This window comes from Carlito syrichta, unplaced genomic scaffold (assembly GCF_000164805.1).
Source record: "Carlito syrichta isolate Samal-C Ts95f unplaced genomic scaffold, Tarsius_syrichta-2.0.1 Scaffold316282, whole genome shotgun sequence".
NCBI lineage: Eukaryota > Metazoa > Chordata > Mammalia > Primates > Tarsiidae > Carlito > Carlito syrichta.
The window spans coordinates 126,023-137,704 of NW_007260378.1; the positions used below are offsets into that span (position 1 = coordinate 126,023).

The window sequence follows — 11,682 nt, forward strand, 5'->3', positions numbered from 1 at the left end:
AACAAGGGCACCTGAACGAAGCATATTTGTATACCTAACCCTTAACTGTACCCCACAATAGCATAATAAAAAATATTGATTATAAATAAATAAATAAAATAATTGCAACTGGGCTCGGTGACTCAGCCTTTAATCTCAGCAATTTGGGAGCCTGAGACGAGTGGATTGCCTGAACCCATGGGTTCGAGAACAGCCCAGGCAACTTGGCAAGACCTCGTATTTACAACAAATAAAAAATTAGCCAGATGTGGTAGTGTACGCCTGTAGTTCTGGCTACTTGGAAGGCTGAGGCAGAAGAATCGCTGGAACCCAGCAGGTTGACGCTGGGGTGGCTGTGACCATGCCACTGCACTCTAACCCGGGTGTCAGAGTGAAATTTCAACTCAAAATAATAATAATAATTGCAAACATTCATAAAGCTCTCGCAGTATGCCAGCCTCTGTTCTAAGTGCTCTGCATACATTTTTTTCCCACCTCATCCTAGAAGCAACCTCAGGAGGTTAATGTTCATATTATCCCTTATCCACATTTTCCAGAGAGGCCAAGGCACAGAGAGGGCAAGTTATTGTTAATATGCCCACACAACTGGTTAATGGCCGGGAGAGGATGTGACAGAGATGGTCTGACCTTGGGCCATGACTGGGTCAACTACTAAGTCTTCATACCCGTTTTTGAGGGTGTGGGAGGGAGAGAGGGAGGCATTCACATTTTCCCCTTAATACTGCCCTGAATTTTGTGGTCTGGGGGTCCCAGATCTCCCAGGGGCCTCTGTCTGACCACAGCACCAGGTTGTGCTGGGGCGCTGGGGGGGCATGGGCAGGGCCCACTGACTGCTGTGTCCCTGCAGCGGCCGTGGAGGCCTGCGTCCTGCACGGGCTGCGGCGGCGGGCAGCTGGCTTCCTGCGCAGCAACAAGATCGCGGCTCTCTTCATGAAGGTAGGCAAGAGCTTTCCGCCAGCAGAGGAGCTCAGCCGCAGGGTCCAGGACCTGGAGCAGCTGATGGAGAGCACGTGAGTGCAGGGTGGAGGGGTATAGACAGGGCCATCCCCAGAGGATTGTCCACATTTCTCCCCCTGAATGGAGAGAGAGCGAGCCTGAGCCCCCGGCTCCCCTCACTCTCCATCATGCTCCTCACAATCACCAGACTCTTTCCCACCTCAGGGCCTTTGCATGTGCTGGACCCGCCACCAGGCCCACCTACCTGATCCTCCATGGATGACTCCTTGTCATTATTCAGGCCTCCCCCTCGCTCAGCAAATTCCAACCCCCCCATCTTCTCTTTCATATCACCCCATTTATTTCCTTCACAGTTGTTACTGATTGACCATTCGTAATCAGTGATTCACTTGTTTGCTTGTGTATTGTTTTCATGATTGGTATCTGTCTACTGCACTTGACTAAGCGAACAGCAGTTACATGTGTGTCCCGCCCCTGCTTCTGTCTCCAACGACTGGGGCAGTGTCTAAACCTGGTAAATGTCTGAGAAACAATTGTTGAGTGAATAAGTGCCTCCTGGGTGCCAAGCCCTTTTCTAAGTACAAGACAGCCAAAGCTTGATAGAATGAGCACGGCCTCTGTCTGCATGGACCAGATGCTGAGGCCACTGGTTAAACTCACATCGATAGGTCGATCATAGCGCGCTTGAACATGCTGATTTGAAATGGGGACAAAACCTCATATTGAAGCAACCATTGAAGGGGAGAAGCAGCTTCTTTTGTTCCTGGTGGCTGCTAGTGTGTGTTGGGGGGAGGTGCACGGACCCACTGTGTGCACATAAGCACCTTCCACCACAGCCACTCCCTGGAGTCCTGACTGCACAACCAGATTACCAACCTGGAGCCTGGTCAGGAGTGGCAGATAGGTTGCAATTCCAGTTGGTGCTAATGGCTGCCCAGGAGACTGTATCTGAAAGATTCTGATTTGTCATCCTTGGGGGAAATGTGTGGATTAATTGGTCATGTCTGTCATGTGCAGGGATGAGACAGGCATGCCATCTGTCTGTCATGTCTGCTGCAGGTGGTCACCCCACTTCACTGGGTGAGAAATAGCCATTTCCTTGTCCTTCAGGCCCTGCCTACCCAGGGCTGCTGGCCACAGTGGTATGGTGGGCAGAACTTGGGATCTGGCTCTGCCAACTTGCATTTGGAATGACTTCTCAGCCACCTGGTCTTTGGGCACTTTCCAGTCCACCTGCTAGATTCCTAGATGTTTGCAAGTAACATCTGAAAGGGATGGATTTCTGTGAGCCTTCCATAGTATTGGGAGTGACTTCCTGATGGAGGAATCAGAGATGCCCATGCTGAATGGGAAGAGAGAACCATATTCATTATGCTCTCACTCATTCATGAACATGTTTCCTGAGCCTCTCCTATGTGCCAGGCATCATGCCAGGCCCTGGAGATACAGACCTGAAGAGGCTTGCCACATGGTAGATCTTAGTATTTTACTTTTTTAAAAAATTAGATTGCTAGTTCCTACCCTCAAGTTCACAGGGTAGAGAGGAAGAAAAGTGAGCAGGAAGTGAAGCTTCATAGGCGGAGGAAGCACAGACCAGCTGATCTGAGAGGGTTTCCTGTAGGAGGGATACCCACACCGAGACCTCAGAGTAAGAAAGATCAGCCCGGGCATGGTGAGGAGGGAAACCAGGAAGAAGCAGCAGCCCATGGAAAGGTTTCGGGTGAGAGTGTGGCAGCCTCAGAATCTGCAGATGGCTCTGGCTGGCTTATGGTGGGAGCAGCCAGTGATAAGATGACTAGAGAAGTGAATAGGGGCAGGGTTACAGGACGCTCTGCTGGTCGTGTTAAAGACCTTGCCCCCCCCACCAAAAGGCAACCTCCTCCAGTCCTCACCCACTGTGGGAGCTTTTCTGTCCTCTCAATAAATCCTGCTTTAAGAAAAAAAAAAAAAAGAGCTTGCTTCCCAAGCACGGGGAGAGCCACAGAAGGATCTATAACCCAAGGCTCTTCCTGGCCAGCACTCTTTTCAGGAGAGAGAGAAGGGGGAGTGGGGAGAGGTATCAGTATGAGAATCAGCCTTGCCTGTGAACGTGTATGGACGTGTCTATTTAACCATGTCAGCACATTCACGGGTGCTGTTATTTTTTTCAAATAATTATTTTTTCAAATAATTCTCATTTGCTAGGAGCATTATGAGCTCATTTTTGTTGCATTCCTTCATTTGCTAGAGAGGCCGAATGTTTTCCCATTTGCATGTTGGCCCTGAGGATCTCCTCTTTTGTACATGTCTGTTCTCCTCCTGTATTGGTCTTGAAGGAGAAACCAGATGCAGGGCCTCCAGGAGAATGTGCGGAAGCTGCCAAAGTTGCCCAACCTCTCTCCACTCGCCATCAAGCACCTGTGGATCCGCACCGCATTGTTTGAGAAGGTCCTGGACAAAATTGTGCATTACCTTGTGGACAACAGCAGGTGAGAGGGAAAGACCAGACACCTGGGTGAGCTCTGCTTTCCCCTGCTGGCCGTCAAGGGAATTGCACCAGCTTGCCAATGCCACTTTGTTTCTCCCCTTGACACGCCCTTAAGTTTGAAAGTGACTGAACAAATGCCTCCTGGATACTTGGCCCTGAACTAGACTAGTGCAGGGTCTTCGTGGGGTGTAGTGTTCTTGGGTTTGTTCGTTCTCCTGTGAATTTTTCCACTTGATTACTGTGTGGTCCTGGGAGAATCATTCAGCCTCTCTGTGCCTCTGTGGAACAGGGGGTTGCTCCATTCCAGATAAGAAGTGAGAAGGGAACTTAGCGAATACGTGGCATCTCGAAAATGCATAGCGACCCCTTTTTACATGTTCTCCCCTAGCTCAGGTTAATCTGGTAGGCAGGCTTGCTAGCATCAGTCCTCGAGCAAGTACTCATCATGCATCCAATCAATATTTAATGAACACATGCTACGTGCTGGGCGTGAAGGTAGATGTTGGGGATTCAGTGCAAATGGCAGCCTTATTACAGAGCTTGTACACTATATCAGAAGCAGTGGGAGCCACTGAAGTCTATCATGAGAGCCTCCTCATGGCCAGAAAGCCTATCCCGCTCCTGAGAGGTGGGGGCAGGGTGAAAGAAAGAGAGAAATATCTCAGAATCTCTGTGTCTTTCAGTCTGTGAAAGTACTGGTTTCACCACATCATCAGACACAGTGGGTATTACGATTATCTTTTCATTCTTTGCCCTTTGTGAGGAAACGATGTGTAAAGGTACAGAGCAAAGCCTCTCTCCTCATGAAGCTCACACATGAGCAAGAAAAACCAGCAAATGGCAATGGTGATCAGATGTGGGTGTTCCGAGTGGGGGGGGGGGGTGTTCAGTCTTCTCTAGATGGTCAGAGAAAGTGTCTCACCAGGTGCCATTTGAAGGACATGTGGGCCTTAGCCAGGTGAATGGGGTGGGGAAAAGAGTGTTCCTGGTAGAAGGAATAGCAGGTGCAAAGGCTCAGAGACAAGAGAGAATGGAAAGAAATCCAAGCTCTGGATCTCCTGTTAACCTCTTGGTCTTCTAGTGCACTGTCGCTGCCTCCTATCCCTGAGTGGTCCCAGGCCTCTTCAGTTGTTGCCTTTGGCTTGTGACCTTGTGCTTTCCTGCTGAATAAGTCATTCAAAAGGAATTAGTGGCCAGGCACAATGGCTCATATCTATAATCCCAGCACTTTGGGAGGCTGAAACAAAAGAATTGCTTGAGCTCAGGAGTTCGATACCAACCTGGGCAACATAGCAAGACCCCATCTCTACAAAGGTAAAAACAAATTAGCCGGGTATGATACCACGTGACTATAGTCCCAGCTACTCAGGAGGCTGAGGCAGAAGGATCACCTGAGCCTAGGAAGTTGAGGTTGCATTGAGCCATAATCTTGCCACTGCACTCCAGACTGAGCAACAAAGAATCTGTCTCAAAAAATAAAATAAGGAATGAGTAATTTATTTGAGCAGCAATGTCATCTTGCCATGTTTTTCTTTAAACTTTTTCATTTTTATTTTGGATTCACATGGAAGTGCAGAATTAGTACCTTAGTACAGCCTAACCCCAGTGACATCTTACCTAACCACAGTACAATAATCAAAACCAGGAAATTGACATTGGTACAATACTATTAATAACCACAAGCTTTATTTAGATTTCATCACTTTTTCACACGTACTCATTTTTGTGTGTGTAGTTCTATGAAATTGTAACACATGTATAGTTTTATGTAACCAACACCACAATCAGGATGCAGAGTTGTTCCAAAGAAACTCCCTCGAGCTACCGTTTACAGTCATGCCTTGGTCCCAGGCCCACCTGCTGTTTTTTGAGGCAGCATTTCCAAGCTTTATGATCACATAACTGCTGATTTTTGGACTGGACACGGAGTGGTACCAAAATAGGAAGTATCTTGACTCATCCTTTTAAGATGTGACACCAAAATATATAACCTTGATACTGTTTAAATCCAGGACATATCAGTTCTGGCTTATTCTAGTTGATGGAAGATTTCACTTGGGTAAGACTACGACAATGCTGCCAGCATTTCGTGAGTTTCCTGATATCAAATTCTGTGCTGCTGCTATTCAGACATGTCATCATCTCATTCTCTCAACAACCCAGGCAAGTGAGTTCTGTCATTCTTCCCATTTCACAGCTGATGCTACTGAAGGTCAGAGAGGGGTGCCACTTGCCCAGGGACACACAGCACAGCAGGGACTGGTAGAGAGCTGGACTCCCACCCAGTCTGTCTGCTCATCCATCCTTCTATCTACCACCCACGCACTGTCTACTCATCCACCCACCATTCATTCATCCATCTGTCTGACTCCAGATGCTGCGTTCTTTATTTTTTGAGTTGGAGTCTCACTCTGTCGCTCAGCCTGGAGTGCAGTGGCATGCTCACGTTCACCCCAACGTTGACCTGCTGGTCTCCGGCCATCCTTCTGCTTCAGCCTTCCAAGTAGCCAGAACTACCACACCCGACTAAGTTTTTTGATTTATTGTAGAAATGAGGTCTCGCCAAATTGCTCGGGCTGTCCCCAAACCCGTAGGCTCAGGCAATCCCCTCACCTTGGCCTCCCAAAGTGCTGGGATTATAGGCTTGAGCCACCACGCCCGGCCGCCTTTGCTTCCTTTTTGAGGAAGTACCAAGCCAGCTGGATGTAGCCCAAGCTGGCATCTGCCTGCTGTGTGGCATCCAGCAAAGCACTTACCCTCTCTGGGCCCAAGATCTTGAGAGATCAGAGCAAGGTTCTCTTCAGCGCTGAAATTTTGTTCATTTCTAGACTGAGTTTTCGAGGAATTAGAAACCACTACAAAATAAACAAGTCCAAAAACATTCAACATGAAGATTGTATTGATGGATGGTGTCGCCTATTTTGCAGAGCCAAGTCCCAAGGGGCATTTCTGAGTGTCTCAGTGTGCTCAACATTAGTTATAAGGGCAGGAGAACCTGTCAACACAGCCCTCCAGTACACACTGCAGCTAAATGGCATTTTATCACCTCATTAATAGAAGGGCAGCCATCATCTGAGCCCCTGAGTGCCCTCCCATCTCGAATGGAAGCTATGGCAGAGGTAGACAGAATCAGCCAGGCCTCGCAGCTTCCATTATTATTCCTGACATACATACAGTTTTATGTAACCAACACCACAATCAGGATGCAGAACTGTCCCCAAGAAATTCACCACCCCAAAGAAACTCCCTTGAGCTACCGTTTACAGTCACGCCTTGGTACAGTCACCAGTCCTGCCTGCTGTTTTTTGAGGCAGCGTTTCCAAGGTTTATGATCACATAACTGCCGATTTTTGGCATGGATGCGGAGTGTTCGCATATTGAACAAGTACATACCCAGCGCTGTGTTAACTGCCTTCCATCTGTTGTTTCTCTCAAAGTCCTTATAACAGCCCTAGGAGATATAGTATCATCATCCCCATTTGGCAGATGGGACTGCTGAGGCTCTGCTCCATAACTGGGTGACACGCGGGGATTGAGCACAGTCTGGCAATCTTGCGCTCCCTGCTGGTCTCCATCCAAACCTGCACATCCTTTCCTCTCTTGCTAGTAAATACTATGAGAAGGACGCCCTCTTGATGGATCCTGTGGACGGCCCCATCCTGGCATCTTTGCTGGGTAAGTGGACCATGCTCTGAGCTGTATCTCGGGGTCCCAGGGATACCTCCTCATGGCTGCTGTCACCCCCATCCAGCCTCACCCATCAAAACTGAGCTGTTCACTGTCCCTTGCTCCCAGTGCTTTATCTTTGGCAGGACCCGGCGGCATCTGAGCTACCTGGAGGGGAGGGGCAGTGAAACAGGGCTCCTCTAGAGTAGATAGGAGGGCGGGCTTTCTGGGGCCGTGGATTCCCAGCCCCCACGTGCTCCTCAGTGGGGCCCTGTGCCCTGGAGTACACCAAGATGAAGACGGCAGACCACTTCTGGACTGACCCCTCAGCCGATGAGCTAGTCCAGAGGCACCGCATCCACAGCTCACACCTGCGGCAGGACTCGCCCACCAAGCGTCCAGCCCTCTGTGTGAGTGGGGCAGACGACGGGAAGGCGGAGGGACTTGGCATGGGGACAGGGAGCAGGGTAGAGTCCCCCAAGGTCCTTCAAGGCCCCCTCTCTCCATCTCCCCCCATCCTCCCAGATCCAGAAGAGGCATTCGAGTGGCAGCATGGATGACCGGCCATCCCTCTCTGCCCGAGACTATGTGGAGTCCCTGCACCAGAACTCCCGGGCCACCCTGCTGTACGGCAAGAACAACGTTCTGGTCCAGCCGGTGAGGGCTTGTCCTGGGCCCAGATCTAGACACTGATGGTTTGACTCTTGGTAACAGAGGAGATGTCCCCGCGGGCTCAAGGCTGCTCATCCATCCTTCTATCTACCACCCACGCACTGTCTACTCATCCACTCACCATTCATTCATCCATCTGTCTGTATCCATCCACCCACCCATCCACCCATCCATCCACTGTCCACCTGTCCAACCACCATTCATTCATTCATCTATGTCCATCCACCTGTCCACTCACCTCCCCATCTGTCCATGCATCCATTCACCATTCGCTCATCCATCTGTCTGTATTTCTGTCCACTCGTCTATCCACTCATCCATCCATCCACCCATCCATCAGTCCCATTTATTTTCTAGTTTCTGCACCCACCCACCTGCCTATCCTGCCTCCTCTCCATCTATTCACTCTCATTCTCACTCATTCAGCAAACATTTACACAGATCTGCTATGTGCTGGATGTGTAGAATATTAAGATCCTTATCCACATGACAAATATTTATCGAGTGCTTCCTGTGTGTCAGACACTGTGTGAAGCTTTTGATCACATTAACTCTCTTAAACCTCACGACCCTTTGAGGTAGATACTGTTATTATAGATGGCAAGACTGAGGCCCAAATGGGTGATGTAAGGGGCAGTGTTATGACCTGACTTCAGGCCAATCAGTGTCAGAGTCTGCACCATTGCTCAGTTGCCTTCTCTGCCTCAACATCTGGCCAGGTTCCAGGGATGGGTGCTGAGTGAACCACATGCAGTCCCTGCACTCACATGGCGTCCCCTTTGGCTGTACCCTCCCGGGGCCATCTAGTCACAGCAAGGTGTTTGAAGCAGAGGGATAGCTGTCAGCCACTCATTTCCACAGCCACAGTTTTAATCACGGGGTGGCCCTGAAGTCCCTTCTCCCTCTGAGCCTCAGGATCTCATCACAATAGATACAAGAACCCATTTCCAGCCTGCACCAAGCCTTTCATCCCAGCACTTGGGGAGGCCAAGGTGAAAGGATCGCCTGAGTCCAGGGGTTCGAGACCAGCCCGGGCAACTTGGTGAGCCCTCGTCTCTACAATATATCAAAAAATTAGCCGAACCTGGTAGCGCACGCCTGTAGTTCTGGCTACTTGGAAGACTGAGGCGGAAGGATCGCCTGAGCCCAGCAGGTCGACGCTGGGGTGGCCGCGAGCATGCCACTGCACTGCAGCCTGGGCGACAGAGTGAGACTCTTACTCAAAAAACAAACAAACAAAAAGAACCCATTTCTTCAGATCTAAGAAACCATGAATAACCAGCAAGAAAGTAAAGATGCTATTTAGATATACAATGCTTTTCCCTACTTGTAAACTTTGGCTTATGCTTTTCGAGAAAGGTTTTAGAGACTTATATGGATATAGGGTGTTTTTGTTTGTTTGTTTAGTCATACATCACTTTTTAAGTATACACAAGAGAAATATCATTGAAATAGATTAATTAGGATATTCTAAAAATCTCTTCCAATTCAGAGTTCCATCTTCTGTATCACTTTTTTTTTATTTTTCCTGAGTTAGAGTCTTACTCTTGTCACCCAGGCTGGAGTGCAGTGGCATGCTCACGACCACCACAGCCTCAACCTGCTGGACTTAGGTGATCCTTCCACCTCAGCCTTCCAAGTAGCTGGAACTACAGATGCATACCACCATGTCCAGCTAGTTTTTTTGTGATTTATTGTAGAGACAAGATCTCACCAAGTTGCCCAGGCTGGTCTTGAACCCCTGGACTCAGGCATTCCTCTTGCCTTTGCCTCCCAAAGTGCTGGGATTACAGACTGAGCCACCACACCTGGCCTACATTTTGACTTAGTCATTAATACCTTCATTTTCCTACGTATCATTTTCTGTTTCGTTGAGAAGGGGGTCAAAAAATTATAGCCTGTGGATTCATGTGGCCCTCCACCTGTTTTTGCAAATAAAGCTTTATCGACCCACAGCTGTGACCATCAGCGTACATGTTGTCTATGATTGCTTTCAGGCTACGATGGCAGAGTTGTGTGGTTACAGCTGAGCCTGTGTGGCTCACAGAGGCAAATATATTCCCTATCTGACCCTTGACACAAAAGTTTGGTGGCCTCTAATCCAAGAACACAGGAAGTGAAGCATTTTTGGCAAGCATCTACTCCTATTTCTGAGTTGGTTCTTAAGTTCTGTAAAGCAATTGGTTGTTGCTTTGCAAGAAAATCTGGAAGCAAGGGTGAGTGACATAATATGCCCGCTTCCCCAAAGACATACAAGCATTCCGCTGTTCTGCTCCCTGCCTTCCTATGCTCACAGTAACTTTTCAATTCCAAGCTGAATCACAGGCTAATCTTTTTGAAGATATTTACAATAGCACCTACACTTGCTTGTGACGTAACAACCAGGCACAAAACTTAATTGAAGCGACAACTATGACTGAGTTTGTGCAAGATCAGGCAATGACAACCATGTTATGGTTGTGAGAAGCCGTGGATGATAAGACCCATCCCCATTTCAGGTGTGTTAAAACGTGAAAACAAGAGGTGCTTCTTCAGACTGATGAAACTCTGCAGGGGGGCTCACTCAGGGGTTAAAAGCACCTGTGGCTCCATGGAGACAATGCTTGTGGAGACTGAGCCATGCTCAGTACACACTTGGTGTTCAGTAAATGTTGAGGTGGATTTGATAGAGGGGTTGCCTCCTCTCGATGTGAGGAATGTGACAGTGTCCTCACCCAAATACCCACTTGGGATAAAACAAAGCAGGTGAGAGGCAAGTTCTGGGAGGACAGAGGGTCTTACTCCTAGGTGGGGAGAATGGGGAATACTTGGGGAGGAGGTTTCTGGGTGATGTCTGTGGAATGGACCAGAGGACTCAGCTGCCATCTCTTTTCGCTCTTAAGACCGGCCAAGATACATGCCTTCTGTTTTTGGAAAGGGTGATATTAGGGGCAGAGCCCCCCTTCCTGGCTCTGAAGGAACTTTGGGACAATGCCCCTCAGTCTCAGGAAGAGCATGAATGTGAAAGTGTCGGAGGTGGGAGGCTTTCACAGCTGGACACTAGAACCTGTCATGGGCGGCTGGCTGCACATGGCTTTGCTTAGCATGGCCACCTAGAAAGAGGGTTACAGTCTTCCAGATGGCCAGGGCCTTGAAAGGAATGTCCCAATCTCTTGGTTCTGGTTACGCATCCTTGAGTCAGATGGACCAAGGCCTACGTCCGCTGTGACTCCAGCACTGTGGCCAGTCCTGAGTCCTTCTCTCTCTGCAGAGGGACGACATGGAAGCTGTGCCGGGGTACCTGTCCCTGCACCAGACGGCTGACATCATGACCCTGAAGTGGACGCCCAACCAGCTGATGAATGGCTCTGTGGGGGACCTGGACTATGAGAAGAGGTAGGCAGTGCGTTCGCCATGTGTCCCTGGGTTCTCTCCTTCCTTTGGCACAGAGAAGTTTCCCTTCTGAGGAGGAGAGACTTATGCCCTGCCCTTGCCCACTACTCTGCCTGGCAGTCAGGGCCACCTTGGCTAAGCCTCTCTGCAGCTGTGGCCTCATGGGAAACTCAAAGACTTGGAAGGATTCGGAAACCAACTGAAAGACTGTTAGGGCTTGGGAGTTAGACAATGCCTGGGTCAATCTTTACAAAGACCTCATAAGCCTGCAAATGGCAAGATGCTCCCCAGTCTCCAGCCACCCTTCCCCGTCACTCAATAAAAATATGGAGGCAGGACGTGTTAGCGAGGGTCTGTTCCAGGGCTGCTTTGCTATGAAATCCCGCCTTTGGAGTCATGCATGAAAGGGATGCTCGGACATAGGATTTCCAGCAGCAGCACCTGCATTCCAGCACAATTAGGGGATGCTTTTTTATTTTTATTTATTTATTTATTTTTGAGTTGGAGTCTCACTCTGTCGCCCAGACTGGAGTGCAGTGGCCACTCCC

The 11,682-nt window shown here is 49.2% G+C and overlaps 1 protein-coding gene across 4 annotated transcripts in view; it reads left to right on the plus strand.

Annotated features, from left to right (window-relative positions):
• SGSM1 (small G protein signaling modulator 1) overlaps nucleotides 1–11,682 on the plus strand; it is a 70,657-nt gene that overhangs the window by 8,990 nt on the left and 49,985 nt on the right. For all 4 annotated transcript variants that reach the window (XM_021706997.1, XM_021706999.1, XM_008074040.2 and 1 more), the window contains exons 2-7: nucleotides 848–1,010; nucleotides 3,273–3,425; nucleotides 7,032–7,099; nucleotides 7,355–7,500; nucleotides 7,616–7,747; nucleotides 11,013–11,137. In XM_021706997.1, the coding sequence (XP_021562672.1) occupies nucleotides 848–1,010; nucleotides 3,273–3,425; nucleotides 7,032–7,099; nucleotides 7,355–7,500; nucleotides 7,616–7,747; nucleotides 11,013–11,137 (787 nt within the window). The remainder of the gene's footprint in view (nucleotides 1–847; nucleotides 1,011–3,272; nucleotides 3,426–7,031; nucleotides 7,100–7,354; nucleotides 7,501–7,615; nucleotides 7,748–11,012; nucleotides 11,138–11,682) is intronic.